The 26,187-nt window shown below is 54.3% G+C and overlaps 1 protein-coding gene across 9 annotated transcripts in view; it reads right to left on the minus strand.

Moving 5' to 3' along the window:
- Positions 1–26,187, minus strand: part of AFAP1L2 (actin filament associated protein 1 like 2) — a 92,952-nt gene that overhangs the window by 22,083 nt on the left and 44,682 nt on the right. For all 9 annotated transcript variants that reach the window (XM_028513874.2, XM_028513879.2, XM_028513878.2 and 6 more), the window contains 3 exons: positions 13,822–13,950; positions 7,847–7,921; positions 6,381–6,475 (listed from right to left, as the gene is read on the minus strand). In XM_028513874.2, the coding sequence (XP_028369675.1) occupies positions 6,381–6,475; positions 7,847–7,921; positions 13,822–13,950 (299 nt within the window). The remainder of the gene's footprint in view (positions 1–6,380; positions 6,476–7,846; positions 7,922–13,821; positions 13,951–26,187) is intronic.

A 26,187-nucleotide genomic window follows, 5' to 3' on the forward strand; every position in this document is an offset into this window, starting at 1 on the left:
AGCACAATTTAAATAGAATAAAAAACATATTCAACTGTGTGAAAGCACAGAGCGTGAAACCATCCCTGTTCCTCCATTATTCCACTTGTCAAACGGGCACCAGACCATGAAGCTAATCTTACAAGCAATGCAGGGGAGACACAAGAGCCAGCTGGTTGCATGACAGCCACTGCGACAGGTCATAAACGGAGAAGCACCCACCCACGTGAGTCTCCAGTTCTGTCTGAACCATGAACCCCTTGCGGGGGGTCCGAGGGAATATTCATAATGAGCTGAGCTCGGAAATGGCCTGACGTGCCTTTCCACCCCTGGTTTTGCGAAGCCCACCCCAGGGGCAGGCCTGGGCCTGTGGGGGAGTTCCAAGTGACAGCAGAGGAAGGCCCTTGGGGTAAAGGGGGGCACCTCAAAGAAGAGGCAGCCAAAGGAAGGAACCCCGCAGGGCCCAGCCAGCCAGCCTGGGCTCGGGTCCCCGGGTCTCTGTGGAATGGTACTTAGCACAGGCTGAGAGAGTCTCCACTCCCAGCTTCCTGCGGGGCAGAGTAATGCTGCAGCTGCTGCACCGACGCCGTGCTTCCGGGCCCAGTCCTGTGCGGCCGGGCATTGGAAGTCCACTTGCAGGGACTCCGGAGGGAATGTAACTGGGTTTGGGCCCAGGCTTTAGGACTCTGTAGATTTAACTACAGGTCTGTGACAGCCTCTCTGGGCCCCACTCCCCCTCTCTGTAAAATAAGAATAGTGCTGGGGTCGTCTGAGGATTCAGTAAGAGAAAACGCAATAGGGTTTTTGCAGGGCCTCTCCCATATCAGATACAAGGAGGCGGTGGTCGTCACTGTCTGGGGTCTCTGTAACCCAGGGGTCTGCAGGAGCCCGGTTCCCGGCTTGCTGCCTGACAAGCAGGGACAGGACCACAGGAAGGGGGTGGGGGAGGCCAGGCCACAAGCTGGGTCTCACATGGGACGCTTTTAGCTTTATCTGGCCTCACATCAAGAACGCTGATACGAGTTTCACAGGCAGGCTGTGAACAGCCTGCACCCCGGCAGGTATGACACCCTGCACCCCGGCAGGTGTGACACCCAGAGCGCAGGAGGGAACAGAATAATCTGTTCATTTCCTGAGCAGACCAGCTGCTGCAGGGGCTCGGCTGCAGGCACACCTCTGGCCACACTCCGTCCTCGAGGCTGGTGCCTTGCACACGGTGCACATCATCGGTAGCTGCAAGTGGCTGGCCCTGTACCTTTGCTGCCAGGAGCCTGGCCAGATGTCTCTGCCCCTCGGTCAGCCTGAGAAGGGGCTGCTCAAGAGCTGTAGCTGTGGTTCTCTGAGAGCCAGCTTCTCCGAGGGGACAATGTCCCCTCCTGTGGGCAGGAGCAAGGTCTCTGAACGTGGGTCCTGGGGCCCACCACGCTTCCTGAGCTAGCCGGGCCTTCCACTCCAGCCTCCACTCCCACCAAGTGGTGCTGGGGCCCTTCTCGTGGTGAGGGGGTGGATCCCATCTGGAGGGGGGCTCTGAGCTCCCAAGGTCTGGCAGCAGACCACGCCCCCCGCGATGGGGCCAGAACAAAGGGAGCTCATCCTGGAGTTACCACCAACGAGGGCCCAACTGCCCTGTCAGGGCTGGGGGGTTGGGTACCAGGGAGTGTCTGTCCAAGCCTCTCACTGTAAAATCACCTGTAAATGGACATATATGGAGAGGCAGTATAAATAGGGCAGCGGTAGAAATCCGACCTCCGCGCCTGGGGTTTGAATCCTGACACTGGCACAGTTGCGCTGTGTGACTCTGGGCAACTGACTTGACCTCTCTGGGTATCAGTCCTTCCACTGCAAAATGGGGAAAGAGAGTAGGAACACCTCTCCGAGGCGCTTGTTGTGAGGATTCAACTGGGCTCAGCATTATTAAATACTCAGTAAGTAACAGCTTTCACTAACCTAAACAGTAATATGTAAAAGTACCGTGCAGAGGGAGAAAAGCTGCCCATGCACACGTTTGATAGCAGAAGAACAGAGGTTTCCCGGGGAGACGGGAGACGCTGGGTTTGACCAGGCTTCCACCGAGCTCTGCCTCTTTAAAGAAGGCAGTCCCTGGTCTTAACCCAGCCGGGCAAAAGACAAGGCCCTGGGTCCAGTTAGAAGGTAAAATAACTTACACAATTCCAAAGGCAGTCACATTATTACACAGAGACAATGGCCTAGAGCAGCGGTCAAAGGGGCGAAAGATCCTCACTTCTCTGGGCTAAGAAGGAAGAACTTCTACCTTAATCATCATCATTACAACAGGGATGATTATGCATCTCAGATGCAGATACAGAAGAGATGTGATTTCAAAACCTGAAATAACTTTCTGAAGGGTCACAGGCAGCGGCAGGAGAGAGCGCCACCCAGCTCGGCAGGCCTGGCCAGAGGTCGGCAGTCTTTTTCAGTCAAGGGCCAAACGGTGAATACTTTCGGGATCTACAGGCTGGACAAGGTCAATGATCTTGGCTGCTCAAGTCAGCTGACACAGTGCAAAAGTATCCAGAGATGATACAAACTTAGTAAGTGTGACCGTGTTCCAGTAAAAAAAACTTGCCTTACAAAGAAAGTGGGTGGCTGTGGGTTTGGCCAGGGGGCTGGCGTTTGCTAATTCTGATTTAGATGGGGGCTGAAGGGGTGGCCCAGGTGACCTAAGACAGCCCCGCAGGTCTGAGCAACTTGCCCCAGGGTGCACTGCGGAAGGTTCCTGGGCTGGGGTCCCCAGACTGGACAAGACGATGTCCTTTGTGCAGGAAGCTGCTCCCTGTCTCCCCCCAGTGCCCACCCCCCTGCCCCGACACACACAGAGCAACTCACTTAAAACCAGCAGCAATGCGTGTTCGGGGCTCTGAGGGGACACGGGGTGGAGATGGCCGTGCGAGCCAGGAGCATCAGCAGCGCCAGCAAACATCTGTTTCTGCTGAGTGACCACAGCACCTGGCTGTGCCGTCAGCAGCCTGGAAGTGCCACAGCTGTCTGAGTCACCAGCCACACCCACGGAGTTGCTCCAAACCCCTGGCTGACCCTTCCACTGCTGGTCAGGTCTGCTGTCCATGGACTCTGGGGGGTGGGGGGGGGGAATGGAGGGCGACTCGGGCCACGAGAGAGAGAATCAGGACATCCTGAGCCCAGGACAGAGGCCATACTCCTGACCCAGGCACAGACACGGAGGGCTCCAGGCAGACACCCAGCTTCTGCCATGGCCACTAGCAAGCCTGGGGCTGGTCATTCGGGCAGACAAGCTGCCATGGCACTTGAAGCTCTGGGGTGAGGGTGGGGAGGGGTGTGGCTTTCTACCTCGGGAGAGGGCCACTTCGAACTCAGGCTCCTGAACTGCTGCCGCTGCCCAGGCCCCCTCCATCTCCTCCCCCGCCTTCAGAGCCGGAAGACACAGCTGCTCCCCACTCGGCCCTCCCACCACTCCTCTGGGGGCCTCGGACTAAGAGCTAGGGCCCCTTGAACCAGACTGGACCAGACCAGAGGCTTGAGGGATAGCAGGCGTGTGCGTGCATGTGCATGCTGCCAGGAGGGGGAGACCCCCCAGATTACGCCGGCCACCCTCTTTTTTACTCCCCATCCAGAAACTCCCTGGGGTGGGGGCGGGGGCCCAGGACAGAACTAGGAGGAACCGTGAAAAGGGAGTTGTAGCCAGCATCCCTGGGCCTTCTCAGCAGAGACATCCCACACGGAGGGAAGACTGTAAAGTCAGCCGCTTTGCTGGAACTCTCCCCTGGGCCTGGAGTCTGTCCACAGGAACAGTTACCGCGGGGATTGTGTTACTCTTGGGTGGTGAGCGTGTCCCCGGCTCCAGCACTGGGTTGCTCCAGCACTGGCAGAGCCTCCCCTGGCCTGCGGCGGCCCTGCCTCTCACATCCCGGCCCCGGGGCCTCGGCACCCACGCCCCAGGGGACGGCCAGGGAAGGAAGAGTAAAAGCCAGTGCCAGGAGCTCCACGGCTGCTGGGACTCATGGGACCTCACAGGTGTGTGACCCCAGACCCTGGGCCTCTCAGCGCACCGCCACGTGTGTGCGCGCAGGTTTCCAGGGCGAGCCAGCAGCCCACACGGCACTCGCTGCCTGTGAGATGAGACTCCGCCCGGGGAGTGAACCCTCCAACCAGGTGTGGACCCGCAAGCTGCTGCCCCAGGCGGGGCCAGCAATGGCGCTTCCACTGCCCAAAAGCCAAAAGCCCTGAGTCAGAAGTCAGATGCTAAGTTCCCCCTGCCCTGGCTCAGAGGGGCCACCTCTCCCCTGGGACCACCCAGCGAGAGGGCACAGGGACACACCAGAACCTGCAGCATCTCCCGCCGGGCTGCAGCCTGCAGCAGTTGCATGGAGCAGAGGGGGGGTGCCATCTTCCCCGCATGCTGGGCAGAGCGCGATGGGGAGCTTTCTGGAAGGAACGGCACTAATGCCTTTGCTCTGCTAAAAAGGCCAGCTTCAGTCTGGGAGGCTGCCAAGTGGTCCGGACAGTGGGGACCTGTGTTCAAATTGCCGCCCAGGGCAGGGATTGGGCCCAGCTGTGTGACCTCCCCGAGTGCTGTCTCTTCATATGAAAAACTGGCAAACATGGGCACCCCCTGACGGGCGGTGGGGGGGCCATGCCTGGGGGCAGCTCAGAGCGTGGCTCCCACCAGAGTTGTCAGCATGGCGGGGACACCCAGGGACTCGGGCTCAGTCCACCAGTCACTCCCGGCCTGAGGTGAAGAGTGTCTGCCCACCGTCACCCAACTCAAGGGGCCTCGTGCGGTGGGGTGTGGTCCTAGGCACTCCAGGTCCCCCAGTGTGGCCACAGGAGGGCAGCTTGAGCACTCCTGCCACCCCTCAGGAAGACAGGAACGGAGGGGGCCTGGCCTGGGGTCGAGATCGCCTCCGAGGTGACCTCAGCCCACAGATCTCGGTGACAGATGGCTTGGTGGGAGCTCAGCGCCCATGGGGTCGCACGGCTTCCTGCTGGTGCTGACCCCCTGGAACCCCTGCCCCACAGAAGCCCTTCCCACTCTCACCTCCTACTTCGTGAGGAAGCCCGCCACCCCGATCCTTTAGAAGAACCCGGGTTCAAATGCTGGCTCTGCCACCTGGAGGCCGTGTGACATTCAGATGTGTAAACCTGCTGATTCCAGGCTCCTCGCCCATAAAACGTAACACTACTCCTTACTGCTCTGAACACTAACGTACAGCCTTAGCTCACTGAATAAACGCTCTTTTCGGAGAGATGCTCACATTCCTTTCATTTAAGTACCAGGAAACAAGAGCAGAGGGCTTAGTAACTTGCTCAAGGTCAAAGAGCTAGTACCTGGCAGAGCTGGGCTCTGAACCCAGGCCGTGATCCCAAAATCAAGACAGTACCTCCCTCTTCTCCTTATTGTTCCTACCTTCCACGCTCGTTTTCTTTATTCTTCTTTCTTTCTGTCTCTTTGCTTTAGTTTCTGTCTTTATTCTCGTCTTTATTATTTCTTTTTTCCCTCCCTCCCTCCCTCCCTCCCTCCCTCCCTTCCCTCCCTCCCTCCCTCCTTCCTTCCTTCCTTCCACCCATCCACGTGTGTGTGGCTCCCTATGCAGATACAGACCGTTAGGCACTAAACAAGAGACACACTCCCTGTCCTAGAAAGCTTATATCTGGCCTAGGAGACAAATAATACACAAGAGCATGTCCTCTGTGGTGGCAAGTGCCAGGGAGGTGGTAACTGGACAGTGGGACAGGCAGTCCCTGGGGCGGGATGGACGTGGGATGCCTGGCGTAGGCAGGTCAGGGGAAGTCTGTCTGGGAGACAAGGAGGCAGCAGCCACTGAGGAACCGGGAACAGGAAGTGCCGAGTCCCTGCGGCAGGGCCAAGCAGGTGGCACCGTCCAACAATAGAAGGGGGGCCGGGAGGAGCGCCTGCCCGGAGGCCGGAGGTACAGCTGGGCCACACCAGGCACGCCCTGGGACCGTGTTAAGAAATGTGGATGTTTTTTCCTAAGTTTGATGAGAGCTCCTGCTCCTGGCAGATTCCCAGCAGGCAGTGCAGTGTGCTGTGACTGACAATTCTAAAAGTTCTCCATGGCCCGAGTTGGCGGCCATTTCCAGACATGGCCCCACATGGTGCCGGGTAAAGAGCCTGTCGTGGCTCGGACACATCGTGGCACTTGCTCACGGTGCTCCTCCTCATCTCCCACTTCCGTTACCCTTAGCCCCCTAGCACCGAGGCCCTGAGCCAATAATGCCATCTGCAGACAGGCTTCCTTTTGCTCTGCCTCTCCCAGCGCCTTGCTCCATGCCCGACACACAGTAGGGACTCAGAAAAGGCCAGGCACTTGGTGGACCGATAACCTGTGAAAGCAACGGGAAGTTCATGGTGGGGAAATCAGGGGTCCTGGACCCACACTTACGATCTTGGGGGGTGGGAGGTCCGGAAGACTCTTCTGCGGGGCTGTGGAGTGCTGGCGGGGCTCCCCGTTGGTCAGTGGGTTCTGCTCCTCCGGCTCTGTGGGCAGCAAGCGGGAGAAGGCTTCGGTGAGGGTGCCCGGCCTCACAGCGGGCTCTCATTATCCAGGAATGTCTGGTCACGGGTGCCCGCATTCTATTTGGGCAGGTGTTAATTACCCAGGCGGCCGGTCCCTGCAGCCAACGTGGTTTTTCCTCCAAGAATAGGGTGCAGCGGTGCCTCCGCCACAGATTTCTCAGCAGAAGGGGCTGGTCTGGGTTTCTGGCAGGCTCCGCACCCTGTCCTCCACCTGCCCCGTGTCAAAAATGGCCTAGCCACAGGGCTCCGGGGAGCAGAGGAGGTGCCCTGTGGTCACTATATTAAGCCACTCTCAGCTCCGACCCTGTGATTACTGCTCATTCCTCCCCACAGTTTAGCCGGAAGGCCAGCGGCTCCAGGCACTGTGGCTGCTTCCATGCAGATGGGCTCTGCTGAGCCCCAGGCTTGGCCGTGGGGACGGAGGTGCAAAAGCCACACTGAAGAACTTGACCACCAACCCCCTGTGCGCTTTTAAGGAAAAGGCACCAAAGGCTCCTCCGTGCCTGACCACTTCGGCCGGCAGTGCAGGCCCCTGGGACAGACAGGCTCAGGCAGATCTGACCTCTGAGCTTTGGTGGCTGATGGTTTGAAACCAAGCTTTGAATAGGACTGAGGGGTTTAGGAAGCTGTGTCTCCACCTCTCTCTAAGTCTTTGCATTTGAGGGACAGACAGCTGAGAGACGGGGCTTCTAACGGTCCCTTTTCTATGAGTGGGCAGCCCTGAAAACCTTGGCATCTCCCTGGGCTCTGCCAGCCCCCGTCCTGAAGGTTTGCAGGGAAAACCAGCGAATAGACCAGGGTGGAGGCTAAGACAGCGTGGAAGACACACTGTGTTCTTCCAATGGAAGATAAAACATTCTGCCAAAAAGAGCACTTTTGAAAAAACCTTTAATATTGAGGCAGTTGCTGGCATCACCATACCCCCCTGCTGCCCAGGGTCCCCAAACACACATATATTAGTCAGCCTTCTATCCAAGGACATAAAGTGGGCACTGTGGGACCAGCACCCTCCACAGCTGCTTTCTTAAAACATTTGAATTATGACTTCCTGTTCCTGGGATGAGGCCGGGAAAAGCTGAGAGATCTTAGAAACGGATTCCTTATCCATCGAGAGGATGTGAGACCTTTAAGAGGCAAGGAGGTGGCCCGGTGAAACATCTCAAAATACGTCAACCCAAAATACCGTCCACCAAAATGTGACTTCCAAAAATACCTCCACACCGGGCCTGTCTGTGCTGCGGGCTGGGCGGAAGGCGGGGTGGGACAGGACCACGGCTCATACCTTCCCTCCCCTGGGGACTGGCCAGGCCACCAGCAGCCCAGCACCCATACCTTTGTCCTGGGGCTCAGCATCCTGTTGCTTGTGGACCGTCACTTTGTTCATGTAAATGTACTCCTCATCGGAACCTGCAGAGGGAGGAGGGAAGACAGGGTCGTGTGAGTCCACGAAGGAAAAGGGCTTCCAGAGAGAAACGGTGTCCCCTAGAGATGTGGTCACCTGCTCGGGTTCCAGGAAAGACACACAACACTCTGAGTTGATGGAAAGAGTCCAACACAGAAGAGTTGACAGATATCCAAAAACAGAAATGGCAAGTTACCCAGGCAGCCAGTCCCTGCAGCCAACTTTGTCGACTATTAGTTTATTGTTAGGGTACAGAAGCCTTAAGGGGAAAGGCACCTATACCTCAAAGATTTGCCTCATATTCCACCAATCAGAGATTTCTCTAGGTTTCCTAGCATTTCATTTAAATTGTAAACTATTTTCTATCAGTCATTTTCACTCTAGTCCGAGTTACTTGCATGGGCTAATCAGAGCAATGTCTATGTATAAGATAGGTCACACTGAGGATCTGAAAATTTAGCTCCCAGTTCTCTAGGTGGGGTGCTATAGTGGGGGCCTGAAGAATCCAAATCATGAGCTCTTGGTTTAGGGGAAATTGGAGCTACAGCACTTTCAGCCACCTGCCCTACTCTGTAGGTTTTACTTTGTAGCAATGTAATCCTTCTCTTTTGGAATAGTTTCTGTGCAGGTTGCCACTTTCCCACTGCCTGCCTGGGCAGAGACAGGCTAGTCTCCTAACACTTGCTCAGTTTCTGATCCCCAAGGACCCTTTCTTCAGAAGCCTGCAGAGAAAGCTCATCCTAGTGTTTCTCCTCTTACAAACACTCCTGCATTTCTTTTGTGGCCCTTAACTTGCATTTCCTAGAAACCTGTGGCTGATAAATTCCAGTGGTTGGAGACCTTGTTACCCAGCCAAAGAACCCAATTCAAACCCCTCACACAGGAGGCAGTTTTGTGCCAGTCAGTTCCTCGCCACAGACCGCGTAGACTCGAGCCAACAGGCCTACAAAAACAGAGCCCTAAGAACCGAGAGGAACAGGAGGAGGATACAGCTGGATCTGTCCTGCGCCTTCAGCCCATGGACCGCCAGCTCAGTGCCCAGCCCTGCCAGGACCAGTCAGCAACATCGCCCTCTACCAAGGGCTGCAGCAGTTCGAGGGGGGGAACCAGGAGGTCCAAACACAGCCACAGCGGGCACATGTCCACCTACTGAGATCCAGAGCAGCTATGCCCGTACCTTCTCCGGAGCATGTGCCAGGGGAAAGTGCTCCACAGGGGGAGCCAGAAGCTGGGGGTCTGGGCCAAGCTCTGCCATAATCGTGCAATTCTGGGCAAAACGCCTAACCTGCGTGGCTTTGGTCTCCTTGTCTGCACAGGACGGAAAACAACCATGATGAAATACTGCCTGCTTCTACCTGTTAAGTACTCAAGAGTCCAAAACTCAAACACCAGGAAATCTGAAAAAGTAAGGTACCCGCATAACTAACGAAGATAGAAAATGATAGCCTAAACAGGGAACCAGCTCCCAATGAGAGGGAAGTGGTGAGACCAGCCACGGCACGTGAGCGCACGTAATGGCGTGTCTCTGGGAACAGTGACCAGATCACTAGGAGTGTGTGCATGGGCCCAGCCATTCTGGAAGGGATTTTGGAGGATAATTTAATGTTAAGCGTTCCTATTCTTTGACCCAGCATTTCCAATGCCAGAAATTTCTCCTGAAGACATACTCCAGCATGTAAACGCCATTTTGTTTGAAGCTGTCCATTGCAACACTGTATGAGGTTTCTTAAAAGAACAAAACTTAAATGCTCACTAATAGGAGACTGATGGAACGATATTGCTCATCACTCCGTGGCCACTACACAACTGTGAAAAATAAAGTATCTGTATCTGCTGTTTATGGAGATAGCCAAGGCTTGCGGTTAAATGAAAGGATTGCATTTCAGAAGAGCAAAGCAGAAAAAGTATGTGAACTGTCAACACGTGCAGACACGCACGCGCAGCAATCACAAATGTAACCATAACGTCACGCAGAATCCAGAGGCAAGCCACAACTACACAAGAATATTCAGATGACCCTGATAAAGATCAAAAAAGGAATCTAAGGAATGAAAGTCGTATCTAATGTTCGTTTTACATTTATTTCTTACTGTTGACAAAGCCCACACTCTCATACGAAAAATAAAAAGTGGGGGGCGGGAAGATATTGTTACTGTTTAAACTGTTGGAATTCTAAGCAGGTGCTTCCTTCCAAGAGGAAGATTTGTTAAGTTACAGAAAAAACTCACACTGGGCTCCCCCAGGGCTGTGTCTCCCACCTTGGGCACCCGGCAGGCCACGGCTGACTGAGGGAGTCATTAATCCAGTGCCATCCAGGTTGGTAAGCAGGAGGCTCCCAGGACCACCTGCAATCATGGGAAAAGCCCAGGGAACTTGGCCTTCAAAGGGGAGGCTGCTGAGCTGTCCATGGCTGGGAGGCAGCAGCCGTGGGGGTAGAATTCTCTCATGCATTTTCAGATGCGCAATGAGCACCAGCACTCTACTAGGTGCTGGGGATACTGCAGAGAACAAAATAGACATTGTCTCTGCCTTCATGAACCCAGCGGTTGGGGGGCGGGGGTGCGGGGGTGTAGCAGACGCAAACAGAAGAGCTACACGGGTGCATGGAAATAACCAAAGCCAAAGGAGTGGTCAGAAGGGAGCGCTGCTCTGGCCCTGCACATGCGTGTGAGCTCTCGGGGGGGAAGGATCATGCCCGCAGAGAACCGGGTGAAGGGTGGGGAGGAGGGACGTGGACCCTCCTTGCTCCAGTTGGACAGACAGAACTTCTGAAGCCCTTCCTATCAGAGGGGCTGCCCCTGAAACTTGCCTATAGCCCCTGAACAGGATCCTGGGAGGAAGGGGAACGGGGCCTTCACTGGTCAAGGCAGGAACAGACAGCAGGCCCCTGATAAGGAGACCTCACCAACTGGACAAAAAGAAAAGTTTGTAAAAAAAAAAATTGTGTTACGGTAAGAAAACAAAAGATGGAAAAACCCAAGTAGAAAATTCCATTTGAAAAGTGTAAACTGCCCCCTTCCCTGCCACACACACACACACATTCTGCCCCAAAGGCGTGAGAGAGGTGACAGCTCAGCCAGGGAAGTCCACAGGCTGTGTCCAAAGGATCAGCCTGCCTCTACCTGCAAGTGTTGTGGGGCTGAGCTCATTCTCTGGATACAAGGTGAGGCTGAGAGGAAGACGGGTGCTTTAATTCCAGGGGGCTCTGGATGCTGTCCTGGGTGGTGGAGATTATTCTGAAATGTCAGAGCTCCAGAGAGCACGCTAGTTAGGTGCCCTGCCCAAGCCCTGGCTGCGGCTCCCACGGCCATGGGCCTCAAGCAAGCCACCTTCCCACCCTCGGTGCCCTTGTGGTTTAGGTGGGGATAACAACAATGCCCTCACTGACTTGGGATGAGCATTAGATGACACAATCCATGTCATTTCATACATTAAACGCAACACTAGGGCAGGTAAGCACACAAAAAATGTTAGCTGCTGTTACAACCACTCTGCTGTCAAAAGGGTGCACCCAGGGGACCGGAAGTTCTCAAACGGTGGCTATTAATAACTTGACTGTCGACCTTAAGCACCGAGGTGATGGCCACAGGCCTCAGTATGGCTGTGCATGTTTATTCTGAGAAGTCTGAGAGGAGCTCTGGGGGCGACACGGCGGGAAGCCCGTGTCCGGCTCTCAGCAGCCTCCTGCGGCCTCCTGCGGCCCTGCATGCTGCGGAGGCCTGGGGCGGGAAGACCTGGTGTTGTGAGAGCAGAGCACACAAAGATCAAAGGTGAAGCAAAGGTCATCCTGCAGCAAGGGACACAGCATGTGCCATCAAAAAGGGAACCCCACGTAGGCGGCCCTGAGACAGTGGTTAGAACCAAGAACCATGGTTCCCACCCCACTGTGGAGGTGTTTTCCAGTTCCCGACAGAGGTTCCTTAATCACTGAGTCTGCTCAGGTCAGAGCACCAGGCAACCAGCCAGAGAGAGCGCGCTGCTTAAAGGACCTACAGCTGCATCTTCTCGGGGATGAGTCATCCCTCTCTAACCTACCTGCTCTGTATTGTGGCTTTCCCACCTGCCGTTCCCACCTTTGATGTGCTGCTGACCAGCACTCACGGGCAGGCAGGCCGGCAGACGCTCACTACAAAGGCGGGAGGAGCCTGGGAACCAGGGGGTGGCCTGGAGCCGGAGGGACTCCAGGCAGGCGCCCCTGATAAAAGGCTGAGAGCTGGGATTGTCACCAGAAGAGAAGGCCGCGGGCCTACAGCAACATGTTCAGCTTTACGACGTCTCTGTTACTCAGAGAACAGAAACTAGTTCCACTGGCAACAAAGAAAAGGAAGGGGGACCTTGAAATGCGGCCTGGCAGCTTCGGACCGGGCGAAAGAGAGGGCTGCCCAGGTGTGACGGCCGGAGCAGGTGCGCTCCCCTGCCCTGGCACCGGTGCGGGCTGCCCCTGCTGAGAGGCAGATGGACCGCGTGCCCTCTTCCGGTCCCTTCCTGTCCCCAGACGTCATTTCCAATCCTAACATCCGGCATGGAAATAACCTCAACTAAACTGTTATGACTTCACAAGAAGGCTTTTCTTAAAAAAAAAAAAAAGAAAATCTGAATGTGCTGGACATGAAACCATGTTCACAAGAAGACTTCCCAATAGTATTCAGAGCAGCCTGATTCATACTAGTCCCAGTGTATGAAAAGTCTGAATGTCCCTCGACAAGCGAGTGGACTGGGGCATGTCCTCAGAGTGAAACGCTACTCAGCAAAACAAAGGGAGGGACTCCTGGCACACCCCACGGCGTGGACGAACCTCCTGAGCGAAAGAGGCCGGACATACAATGTCCACGCCGTGCGGTTCCATTTGCGGGGAGCTCAAGGACGGGCAACGCTAATCTACGGCGGGAGAGACGGGACGCTGGTCGTCGTGGCGTGGGGGTGGGGAGGAACTCACTGGGAAGGGGCAAGAGAGGACTTTCTGGGGTGACAGGAACGTTCTGTGTCTTGTTTTGGGTGCTAGGGACACAGGTAATATGCCATGATCAAAACTCAACTGAATCGAGTCCTCAAGATCTGCGTCCTCGCTTGTAGACAAAACCTACCTCGATAGAAAAGAAAAAACTATGAGCTCAGCATTCTGCAATTTACACATTCTTCAAACTGTGTTTTCCCGTTTTTCTCTCAGGCTGTAGGGGCCCTGGGCAAGTTATTTAAACTCTCCAGGCCTCAGTGTCCTCCTCTGTCCTAACAGCACCGGCCTTCTGGGGCGATCTTGATGAAACAAGTTCATAACGTGTGCAAGCGGGAAGTGCTCAGTCAGGCCTCGGCCACTGATTGTAACAGTTTATTATTCCTTCCCTACTTGCATCTGGTAAGGAGAAGTGCATTGGGAACACTTTGTTTAGAACCTCACTCATGGGCTGACGCGTTGAATAGTCAGATCTCCGGGCTCCGATTCAAGTCACATCTGCCCTTCACCATGGCTATGGGCTGACCTGTGTTCCCCCAGAACTCACGTGTTAAATCCTAGCCCTCAGTAGCTCCGAGCATGAGTATGTTTGGAGAGGGGGGTGGGTCTTTAAAGGGGTGATTAGCAATAAATGAGGCCATGGGAGTGGGCTGACCTGGTGTGTTCCATGCCCTCACACGAAGGGGAGCTCTGGATGCAGGTGGGCACAGAGAGAAGAAGACCGTATAGAGACCCAGAGAGCAGACGGCCACCTATGAACCAAGGACAGAGTCCTCCAAAGGAACCAAACCTGAGACACGTCGATCTCAGATGTGTGGTCTCTAGAACCTGAAGACAGTCAGTGTCTGTCATTTAAGCCATGTGGTCAGTGAAACTCCCTACGGTGGCCCTCGTCAATACAACCATCCGCCCGGGCCCACGGGCACTTCCCCCAGGGCCCCGGGCCGCACTCACTGCTGCTTTTGATGTAAAGCCGGAGGAGCTCGGCCAGGCCGCTCTTCTTCACCACGGCGGCGCTGCTCAGCTTCTCCTGGTCGAGGACCTTGAGGAAGTCTTCCAGCTCGGTCAGCAGCTGCTCCAGGGCTAGGGACAGAGGACACAACAAACCTTTACAGAGGCTGCTTTCCCTCCGAAGGCCTAGCTCAGACACCCCTCCAGACCCTGCCCCATCCCACTGTGAACCTTCTGGTCATGAGGGGAGGGGTTTGGGGTGAGGCCTGGCAGCATGTGGGAAGCCCCAGCCAAAATGCAGAGGCCCGGTGTTGGGTCTCAGGGAGAGGAAAACAGGCCTTTGAGGTGAACAACCTCGGTTTTGAGGTGAACAACCTTGACCAGAGATGCAGGTCTACCATTTGCTGGAGTGACCGTGACCAAGCTGGCCCAAGCCAGCCCATAGGCCACGAGAGTCTAGAAACAGAATTTTCCCCCTTGGTAAAGGCCAATCAAAACAGCTCAGTGTCTCGGACATTGGAGCACAGATCAAACCCACCTCCATCAAAAGAAGTGCTGTGGTCGACCAGTTGTTCATTCTGTCCCCAAGGATGGGGAAACAGAGAATCACCCCAAGGAGATGAAACAGTGATCATCCCATTTTGCAGAAATATGGATGACCCATCGAAAACCACGCTTCAGCCAGTAAAACCTTCCCCTGAGTTTCTTCAGTCACTGAGTCGCTGCAATGGCCACCAAGACCAGCATCACTCCCAAGAAGCGCCTGGTCCCATGGGTCCAGCTATCAAATACATCTCCGGAGGACCACCACCATAGACATGCCCGCAGTCTCCAGCTGGGACCAACCTGCAGAAATGCTAGCGCAGAGGGCAGCAGCCTAGGAGCGGGGCAGTCACCAGTACCGTTGTCATTATTCCTGTGAGTGGCCTAAATCTCTACTAGGAACAGGACGCTGCATTTGCTGCTGGGTTTGTCATTCTGGGCGTCGCTGCCTGGCTGGCTCTTCAGAACATGCTCATTAATGGCAACCAGCTACTTGAGGGTCTAAATAGTGCTTTTTCCCATCATTGCTAAAATGCAGCCAGCGGCCCAGTTGCTGCATAGGACAAACGCTGGCCCAGGTGCCTGGAAGTGGATGGGAGGTGGCCCTCATCTCTGTCTAAAAAGACATAAGCAGATGGTAAGTGGTAGCCTTGGCGAGGCAAGAAAGGAGCTGAGTTTGGGGGGTTCTGCTTGGGGAAGCACCACATCTCTTGCTCCTTCCTCGGGTTTTGGTGAAAATGCCACAGGAGTTCTCCAAGAAGCCCATGGCTTTTGCCCACTTTACTTTAATCTGTTAGACTCTTCATGGAGTCATTTTTGAAAGGGGACCAGAGTTCACTAATAAGTCAGTCAGGTGTGCCTAGCCTTTGGCTGGGCCCTCAGCCTGAACTTACTGGAAAGTTAAAAAGCCGACTCAGGACAGCACGGCTCCTGCCTTCTGCGAGCTCATTAGCAGGATGAGACCTGCACAGGTAAAGCACTTTACAGACCAAGGCACAGCACCCAAAATCCAAGAGTCAGGCAGGGGACAGACACCAGCTTCCAGTGTGATAGAGATCAGACAAAAACACGACCCTAGGCCCAGAAGGCTTCTGGGAAGAGGAGGCAGTCTGGTAAGGCCTTAGGTTAGTGTTTGGTTTGGTTGTACACTGCTAGTCATGCGTTTCCTGTTGAGCTTAAAGACGTCAAACCAGGGAAAACAAGGGAAAAAGCTGAGAAAAATGACCGTGAGCCTTGAACTTGACTGCAGTGGGGACAAGGAAAAGTGAAAGGGCCTGGCAAGGCAAATAGGGTCTCCACTGCATTTTTCCTGACCTTCTGAACTTGAAGCTGTTCTGCTGTTGCTTCCGAAAAAAAAAAAAAAAGAAAACGAAAAAAAAAAAAGGTACTAAAATTGAAAGTGTCTCTTCACTTCCACATCCTCAGCTATTCCCAAAAGCTGCCCGATTCCTGGAAAACAGCCTTTGTTTATCGGCACATCAGCAAATGTGTCCTAAGCCAAAGGGTGAAGAGGTCTGGGCCTGGTCCTGGGGCGACCGAGGTCACCCGGACAGGGTCCCCTGCCCTTCAGGGGCCCCGTGTCTGGGGACAGGGAATGTGCAGGGGGAGAACACAAGAAGTTCAGGAATGTCTCCGAGGATGAGGAATGTGCCACAGACAAACAAACTTTGGGGTTATCAGGGAGAGGAATTTAATTTATAAGCAGGCCTTTGAGGAATGAATAGGAGCTCACCAGAAAGAGCCAGAAGCACTTCAGGAAGAGGGAACGAGAGGCTCAGAAGACTCAAAAGCTGAAAGCGCACCAGGTTTGGGGAAACCACAAGGGGCTCTGTGTCTCCAGGTCACAAGGGGCTTGGGGCAGGGTGGGGTGGGCCTCAAAGGGGAGAACGTGGTCTCTGAGGCCACGCCTGTGGGATCAGATCCCCTGGGCAGTTCACAGGGGCTTTGTTTTGCTCGAGAGGATCTTATCCTGTAGGCCTCTGAGCAATGCCGTGGAGAAGGCCACCTAACACTGCTCTCCGAGTAGGCCAGAGGCAGAACCACTCTGCAAACAAGGAGGACGATGGGAGGGGAGGCAGGGAGGCCAGTGAGGTGACTGTATTAGTGCAGCTGAAAACGGTGAGGGCGCGACCTAGTGACAGCAGCCAGGGACCATGTAGGATGCTGTACCTCCACCGCCTCCAGTTCCACCAACCACCCTGCCAGTGCACCGCATGGAAACGGGGTCCCGAGGCCCAGTGACAACCCAACATGGTAACGTCCACAGCTCGTCGTGGCACTGGGGCTCAAATCCAACTACGCCCAAATCCAAGGTACACGCTGCCTGCCATCTGTGGGGAGGTTTATCTGGATCATGGCATCTGGTTCCCCTTCCACCAGGGTCCACAGGGCAGGGGACACAGGGAGTGGGGGCTGGTCTCCAGATAGGACTGGGAGAGCCACTGGGACCCACTGTTACTTCCATTAGATGTAGGGCCTGTAGGAGATGCCCCGGGGTGACTGAGAGAGGCAGAATGCCATCATACACAGGCCTGGGGACACTGCCAGGAACTGGGCAGGCACCTGTGGTCCCCTGCCACCGGGGAGGTGAGGCACCAGGCGGATGAGTGTGGGGGGAGGCTCTGAGAAAGCAGACACCCTTCTTTTCCTGTAAAGCGGCTGCGCTGGGGGAACGGTCATCCACAGGGCTGAAGACACTCAGTGCCAGGAACCAGAGGGCCACCAAGCCCGGGGTGTCATTTCCTCTCCTCTCCAGACCTGCATCACCCTTCAGGGACCATCCGCGTCTCTTCTCCACAAAGCCGAGCGTGCCCAACAGCTTTCAGCTCTCTTGCTGTCTTTTGCTTCCTTGAGTTCCTCGCTGTCAAAGCCACTTGTTCACGGTCATCTCCGTGTGAGCCGAGTCTGTATCTCAGGTAGGCAGGAGCTCTCTTGGGTCAAGGGTCAGCCTCGACAGGTTTGTGCATCCGACAAGGTGCTGAGCACCACAGGGACCAGCGACCCTGTCGTCATCACACCCTCTTGGGTCCGGCTACGGGCTCTTGGAAATAACAATCGACAAAAGCGAAGCCCCGATTTACGCCAACCCCGGTGACATTTGTCAGCCCTCAGAGCTCAGAGGGGCGGGCGGTCCCTCCCAGGAATGTGGCTGTTGCACTGAGGCTCTGGAATGCGCTCGTCCCCTTCCCCGCCCCGCCCCCACCCTTCTCGTCTTGGTCTCTTCCTCGTCTTCCAGCGGAGGGAGGGAAAAAAATAAGTGTGTTGTTCACGCTGGGAACTGTAGGCCCTTGTGTGGGCTCTGCATCCTGGCTCTGTTAAAGTTCAGAGTTGCCTGCTCAGGCCCTGACGGACCATCAATAAGATTGTTGTTCGGGGGCTTCCAAGGCCCACGCAGAGCTGAGCGGTTCAACTGCTCGATTCACTGCCCTTGGCCTTGGCCAAGCTCTGCCTCCAGATGACCTCCTCCCCTGGCTTTTCTCATCTTGAGGCTGGCTTGCTGTACGGTCACTGGGTTCCCAACCCTGAATGTCTCCCCAGCATGCTGACAGAGCCGCCCTCCACGGTGCCCCTGCTGTTTCATGCGTACATTTTCATTTATTCAGCTGCCTCTGAAGACCCAAGATTGAGTCTGGCTTTCCCTCCAAACATGAAACGAGGCCAAACTATTCTTTAAGTATAAAGAAATGCAGCCCCCACCGCACCCCACCCCCCTCCGTCCAGTTCCCAAGATCAACCGGCTGGGTAGATTGTCCACAGGCACCGAACCACTGGGGACCAACCACAGTTAGGAACCTGGTAACAGTTCCTGTGACAAGCATCAGAATACGGGCGAAATTTGCCACGTGGATTTCTCCTGATCACAGAGAATCCCAAATCTGGGCCAGCCTTGACCAAGTACCTGCCATGTGCCTGACGTGTTAACAGGGAGCGAGGTCCTTCCTTTTTCTTTTACCGCCTTAATACACACGTAGCATAAATGTGACCATTTTAACCACTTCCAAGTTTCCCACTGGGCGGCACTAAGTACATTTGCATTGTCAGGCAACCATCACCACCTCTATCGAGTTCCAGAACTTTTGTGTCACCCGAAACAGAACTCATTAGGCGGCTGTTCCCCATCCCGACCTCCCCCAGACTTGTAGCAACCGCAAGTCTGTTTTCTGTCCTTATGGAGTGACCCCTCAGGGTCCTGCAACAAAGGGAAAACACTGATTCTCAGCGGTGGCTGCACAAGGGAATGCGCAGGGAGCTTTAGGACATTCCTAACGCTTTGGTGCACCCCAGACTTCCTGTGGAATTGCTCTGGGTGTGGTCCGGGCCGCAGGAATCTTCAAAGCTTCTAGGCCATTCTAACATGCAGTCAAGGTCGTGAACCACTGAGATAAATGGAGGTGTGATTATTGCTTCATGAAAAGCCGCCTTACGTTATAAAATTATTTGTAAGATTCCTTAAAAAAACACACTTCTCTAGTGCTTCTATGTGACTCAATTCTGATTTTACATGCACAGCTTTCTGAGTTCACGGCTGGTATACACAGTCAGATACACCTGACAATACATTTTGCCCCCCCTGAAGTCCTTTCCCTTCTGGACAGTTAAGGGTGTGGATGACAAGAGCCAAGATGTCCATACGTCTGAACTTCACCCAACTCGGTTCTCTGTCTTGCCTGAACAAGGGGAAGCACCCATCACTGACGATCGGCACCCAAAATGTTCTCAGGCTACCCGGATGGATGTCGTTGGGCCCACCTGTGTGAACGCCAGGAGACCGAGCCAGAAACGTAAATAACTTTCTGCAGGATGAATACTCCAGGAGTTTTTCTTCATCGCCACCTCCCAGAACTGGTGAGAGTTGGGGAGGGTTTTTGCTGCACTCACTCACCCTGTGAGGATGCTGCCCCCGCCGTACATGACCTTCAGGCCAGCTGGGCATCCTCTGTGCAAGGTCTGCTTTTTCTCCCCTATCTTGGAGTCTCATCACTGAGAACTTTCCCCAACCAGAGGCCACCCTCTGCATGCCCAGATGAGCCGTGCGGGCTGAGAGCTGAGACAGATGCTTTGCTGCTGCTCGCACTACTGGAAAAAACGACTCGAGCTGCTCACTGCTGACCTCTCAGACGGAACGAACCTCCCCGACCAAGAGCAGAATTCCAACCCAGCTACGGAGCCAGCTGGAGCCAGCGCTGCTCAGAGAGGGCCTTTCGGAACTTTGCACGGCAACAGCCGAGGAGGTCAAAGCCAGTACAGTGAGGCTGAAGGGCCCCAGGCGTGCCCAGGGCCACCTCCACTCTGCCTCAGTGTGCCCAGAGGCACCACCCGTCTATCCGGCTCCACAGCGCGTGGGCTGTCGTTGGGTGATTCTCTCATCTTTACTGTTTTCTGTTTGTCCCATGCATGCAAATCCTCTGTCTCTGATGAAATCAAATGCTCTGTGCAGGTAGGGACCGCATCTTCTGGTTTGGTTCCCTCCACTGTGGAAACTCATTATCTGCTGTACATAAGGTGCGCGCTCTCTCTCTCTCTCTCTCTCTCTCACACACACACACACACACACACACACACACATGACCTCATGAAAACTCCCTCTACTATAAAAGCATCCAGGCTGCTCTGTCCAGCAGGCCCGGGCAAAGGGCTCCCTAGTCCCTGGTCACCATCCCGGTCCCTCTGTGGGCCAGTTAACATTTATGGAATGCCTGTCCAGAGGCTGCTGTTGGCAGCTGCTGGGGCTGGGAGCACATGAGGTATCTCAGCCCTGGATGATGCTCTGGGGGGTCTTTCTCAAGGATGCAGGTGGGCAGGGCAGGGAAGCAGGCAGACAGTGCATGGAGGCAGCTGCGCCTCGCTGGATCAGCAACCAGAGCCAGACAAGTTCAACCCCCAAGGCACTCGAGCAGCGCAGGGGGCCCGTGAGGGCAAGGGTGACATCCCAGGTTCCAGCAGTCACCAGGGTCTGGGCCAAAGAGGCTTAACCCCAGGAAGCCTTTGTTGTCCCAGCCCACTGAAGACATTCCTTAAAGGCAATCTGCCGGAAGAGGGGCCTCACTGAGGCTCAGACAGAGGCCAGTTCTGAGGGTGGGAGGCTCCCGGCACGGCAATCACACAACAGGCACAAACCATGGCTGCCGGGGTCACTCAAATTCACGTGGGAAGTTTGGGAAGTACTGTGTGATAGGAAAAAAAAAAAAGGCAGTCTGGAAAACAACAGTGGTTCTCTCTCCGTGGGGGAGTGATGGGAAATGTTTCCTTCCTTCTTTACCCCCTCCATGTTCCTCAGCCCAGAAGAGCCGTGAGTTATCACACGGAGGACAGACACTGCTGCCGGGGCTGCCACGCTTTCGGTGTTGGCTGCAGCTGTGGGCTTGTCCCGATGCACTTGCTACTAGTATCAGAGAACAAGGACACAAACGAGAGACGTACAGACAGAACAAAAGTGGCCGTCCCGTTCAGAGTTCTTGTTTCTTGCCACCATTTGGCAAAAGTAATGATGCGCCACGGGACCAATGGGCTGGTGGGGGCTTTTTCCTTCTGTTGTGGGCTGTGCACCCAAGGAGGCCAAAATCGGCCCCAGCAATGCAAAACCGCCAGCACCTCGACTAGGCAGTCAGCAGGCAGGAGGCTGACCCTCGGCCCGATTCAGAGCCCTTTCTTGGGCCTCCGAGGATGCTGGGCTGGGGAAATGAGGTCTCCCAGCCTCCCAAGCCTCTTTGTCTGCTGGCCTGGATCCTGCCGGCTCCTGGACCCTGGAGTGTATCGCTCCTGCTGTCATGCTCCCCTGAACTGCTGGAGTGTCCTGGGGCGGGAGGAGGGTCACGCGTGTCCTATCCTGGGTCCCCTGGGTTCCTCGTCTAGATAGAGCAGCGTCTTTCGTGCCCTTCCCCCCTAAACCAGGTCCCAGATTCAAACTGCCCAAACCTTAGTTCCAAATCTTGGTTCACGCTTGCCTTTCACCACATACTGGCTGTGTGGCTTTGGGGAGCTTAAGTAACCTCTCTGAGCCTTTGTTTCCTCATTTGTAAAGTGGGGTTAATATCAGTAGCTACTTCCTAAGATTGTGTGTAGCTACCAGGTCCTCTGGCCTCTTTCCTACTGCCTACCCATCTAAACCCCCTCGCCCACAGCCCCGCAGTCCTCCTGCCTTAGCTGCAGACCCAGCGGTGTGCCTTCGGGCAAAGAGGACAGTGCCATTAAAAATGTTGCCTCCAAAGGGATAACCAACCCATGAGAGTGTGCTGAGGTTAACTGTTGCTTTTTTCCCCTTCCCCAGGACCTACTTGCCCTTTTTATTTGCACCCCATTTTTCCTTGGGAATCCTCTTTACCCAACAGGTATTTATGGTTTGGGTGGGACTAGAACCCTACTCCCGACTGGATGGGCAGCCCTATGACCTTGTTTCTAGCCAATCAGAGTGCTTTATTCTCCCCAGCCACAGTGATTGGCTTAGGGATGGCCTCTTGACCCCAGCCAAGCCAATAAGCATCAGCCTTGGGACTCTGCCTGGAACTACTGAGAAGTCTCCTTTCCCCGGGTCTCTGAGCTGCTAGAATGTCACCCGCTGAGGCCATGCCTGGGAAGGAGAAGGCAAACAAAGTCTGAAGATTCCTGACAAGATTTCAGCCCCAGGATTCAGTCCCAGCTCAAACTAGCCTTCCCCTACACCACCTACTTACATGTGGCCAAGATATCCCATGTTTTGATGGAGCCAGATTGAGCTGGGTCTCCTTTGCTTACAAAGAGAGTGAGCAACCACAGTGCACATTTCAACCCCGGACTCCGGGTCAGGCAGTTTGCACATACAATCCCATCCCCCTCGTGAGGTCGGTATTATCGTCCCACTTGGCAGAGGGCAGAGCTGAGGCTAAAGGAGGGTCACCCTGCAAATATCAGTGCTCAGAATCAACAGGCCCTTCTGGCCCAAGTCTAGAGTCCATTCCATTCATCCGAGACTACTTTACCTTCGTAAATTACTTATTAAAACAGACTGTCCAGAGAGAGAAGTCAAATACATTCTAAAAGCACCTTGGGAAGCCTGGGATAAAATGTCGCTGAGGGTGAGGGCAGAGGACAAGCAGGCAGAGGGCAGTGGAGACAGACTTCTGCCGGCCCGAGGAATGAGACAGGGGTGGGCCCTGAAGGGCGAATTCCAAAGGCTCAGGGAGCAGGCACAGAGGAGGCGCGGAGCAGGGCACGACAACTGGGGAAACCAAAGGCTCCGAGCAAAGACCTTCACTTATTCCAGGCAGTGCTCATGGGTTTCCAGACAGTCCCCCCAGGGCAGCCGGTGCGACTGTCAAGGCTGGAAGCTGCAGCTCTTGGCTCAGAGAGCGAAACAGCCGTGGCGAGGGTGCCACACCCAGAGGACAAGGCTGCTGAAGAAGTGGGGAGGCATGATCAGTTGCAGGACAAGACCCTTTGAGGCAGACCCACTGTTCTCCTGCCTAAAGTGGTCCTAAGTTTTAGGAAGAGCGGAGAAGCAAAAGTGCCCACACGGAGGAGCGGTGTTAAGAAAGCCGGCAGTTCTGCAAGGCTGTTGAGCGGGACTACCCCTGGTCTGCTGATCAGCACGTCTCTACTGGACACGGACTGATAACCAGGCCAAGAGCCATACAGAATCCCTTGACGTGAACACCGTCAACCTGAGATAGTCCCTTCAGGGACGCTGCAGGAGCTACAATCAATCATGAATAGAAATGAATTACTTTGGTCTCCTTAGCACTCATTCTCCTTCCTTTTGGTAATGGGAAGACCCATTCCACATGCTGCAGATCCAGCTGAACCCCCTTAGCCACAGGAGGTGCGGAAGGAGCCAAGGACCGGCCATCCTCCGGACCCCGGGGATGAGTTCCGGCAAGGCCACAACCCACCCCCCCCCCCAAGGATTTGCTGTGTGGGCTTCAGGAGGAAGAGGTCTTGCTTCTCGTTGGATCCCAAGCCATGAGGATGTACACTGGGACTGCGGTGCCCATCCTCCCTTTCCAGGCTGAGAATGAAGCCAGTGGTCAGAGGGGAGCGGAGCTGACAGCAGGAGAGAGAGACGGAGTCCTACCCACATTGCTGGAGTCCCTAGGTCCAGCCACGCCTGAAGCTCACACTGCACTTCCGATAAATCCCCTTGTCCACATAAGCTGGGATTTGGTCACCGATGACAAAAAGTCTTTATTAACGTGGAAGTAAAGGCTGAACACGTGATGGCCCCTTGCAAACCATCCCTTTACAAGGCACCCTTCCACTTCCTAACGCCATCAGCTGGCCCAATAGTCACCTTCAATGGCCCGAGCACAAAGCCCACGAGGCCAGGTAATTTTCTTAGACATCTTACAGGGTGACCAGAGCACCAGAAAAACTGCTGACCATGGTGAACAGGCACAGGGGCCTTGGCTGTTTAAACCACAGTGGACGAGCAAGCGTAGGGATGGATTCCTCGGGCTGTGCTCCCTGGTCCCTAATTCGGGGCCCACAGGAGGACTTTTCAAACTGTGGCCTTGACCCTTTCGTGGGTGGTGCTGGCAACTCAGTGAGTTAGTGCCAGCCATCTAAAACACTTTAGTATTACAAAAAGGCAAAAAAAAAAAAAGTAGTAGAAAATGTCAGAATGCTCTGCATCCAGTAAAGAATGTGATTTTTCAACAAACCTTTAAGTGGGGTGTGTGTGTCCTGGGATACGTCTGTAAAACACACCTCTTACCAGGGGCCCAGTGAAAAAGACCGAAAAACACTACAGCAGGCCCATGCCGCCTTACCCGAAACCTCCAGAGCCACAGGTGTTCCCAAGTGCAGTGCAGTTCATATTCTAGACCAAGGACCGGGTACACACTGTCCCCCCCCCCCCCCCCCCCCCCCCGGCGGGGTCTAGGGAAACGCTCCTGAACAAAACACACATTACTGTGTCTGCAGCAAACCACACAAACCCTCACGCCAGGGAGGCCGATGGATTATAAACCACCTCACTTCCGATGCCTCCAAATGCATTTGTACCAGCCTTCCAAAAAAACTTCTGGTTTTAGGGTTTTGGAATTGAGGTGATTGTGGGCCTATCCAGGGATTCGCAGGACCTTTTTCCTTCTTCTGCCTCAAACAAGACTTTTAATTTTCCAGGTTTTAAAAGAGACCTCGTGGATGGTGGTGAATTCACATTAGGCTTTTAATGAGTCAATGCAAAACCGCTAAGATATTCACAGGGCTGTTGGCAGGGGGGTCTTTAAAAGGCCCTCCACAAACTAACTGGGCTTCTGCCAGTGGCTCACTAAGTGCCTGATGGCTGACGGTGGTACGGTCTAATTCTCTGGCCACCAGCCACATGTGGCTTCCAGTACGTGAGATGTGGCTGGTATGACTGGGGTCAGCTGGGAGCCTACCTACAGACGGTGTTTCAAAGAATGTACAATAACTCAACAGTTTTTAAAGGCGTTGATGATGTATTGAAATGGCGGGATGTTGGATGTTATCAAGATAAACACAATATGTTCTTAAAACTAACTTCACTGTTTTGGTTTTTTTTTTTAAAGTTAAAGAATTTTAAATGTACTTTAAAATTACACGCATGTTTTGCTTTATATTTTGACCAGACAGCACTGGCCTGAAACATGTATCATAGACTCGGAGCATTTATAACCGTGTGTAAAACATCATCCGTCTGCGGAAAACCAAACGATGTTCAGAGAGAGGAAAGGACTTCGCCAAGGTTACACGGTCAGTTTGTATAAAGCCAAATCTCCCCTATCTGCCCAAGGCTTTCTAAATCCCAACTCAAGAAGTTTCATATCCTAGAGAGGAGGGAGCAGGGGTCGTCCTTGAATGAGAGCAGGGGACAAGGGCTCAGAAAAGGCAAGGCCGTCTAAAGCACAGGTCACCGTTTGCCAAGGTGTGAAGGGGCGATCAGAGGGAAGGCCTCTTCTCCGGAACACGGCTGTGACCCGGATGAAGACGATCTGCTTGCTCAGCGCAGGCTGGGCCTCGTCTGTGCGAACAGGGAGCCGCTTATTCAACGCAGAAACATTCTGGACTGAACCCTCAAAGCCCTGTTATATAAACAGCATAACGGTATCACAGGCTTTCGAGTTGGATCATTGTTTTTGTTTAATGTTTCAGCCAAATTTATCAAAAGAAGCTGCTGATGTACGATTTCCGACCCTCCCAGTGCACTGCAGTCTAGGGGAACATTTTTTAATTTTCTTTTGGCTGCCTCTTCGAATCTCCCTCTCCCTCCCTGGCCCACGTCAAAGGCACTCCTTGGCCTCCCATCTCCCCTCTCTGCCTCCTCTCTCTGCTTCAATGTCTCCAGCTCCGTGCCCCGCCCCCATACCCCACCCAGCCTCAAACACCCTGGAATTGTCTGCAGCCCCCTTTTCTCAGCATAACCAAGTTCTCTAACACGACACCCCTGCACGCCGCAGTCTCTCACCTAGTATCCCCTTGACCCTCAAACCATGCTTTAAGGCTACTGCTAGTCATGGTCATCATTTCCTCTCCCTGCCACTCTGGCACTGTCTACCCACACCAACTGGTTAGCAAGCATCTCCCGGGGGCTGGCTGTACACCAGCGGTCTCTTTAAAGACCAGCACATAACACCTACTCTCTGCCAGGGCCAGGCCAGGCAACGCAGTGGCGAAGACAATCAGGCAGATCCCTGTTTCCCTGTTTCTAATTTGCACGCATTTCTTGAATTCATAAGATAAGAATGCACGTTGCATCCTTTTTTCTTATTTTTCACAAGATTTTATTTATTTAATTTTAGAAAGAGGGGAGGAGAAGGAGAAAGGGAGGGAGAGAAACATGTGCAAGAGGAACATGGGTTGATTGTCTCTCACACGCCCCCCCAAGCTGGG

The sequence above is a fragment of the Phyllostomus discolor genome, chromosome 5 (genome assembly GCF_004126475.2).
Source record: "Phyllostomus discolor isolate MPI-MPIP mPhyDis1 chromosome 5, mPhyDis1.pri.v3, whole genome shotgun sequence".
Taxonomy (NCBI): domain Eukaryota; kingdom Metazoa; phylum Chordata; class Mammalia; order Chiroptera; family Phyllostomidae; genus Phyllostomus; species Phyllostomus discolor.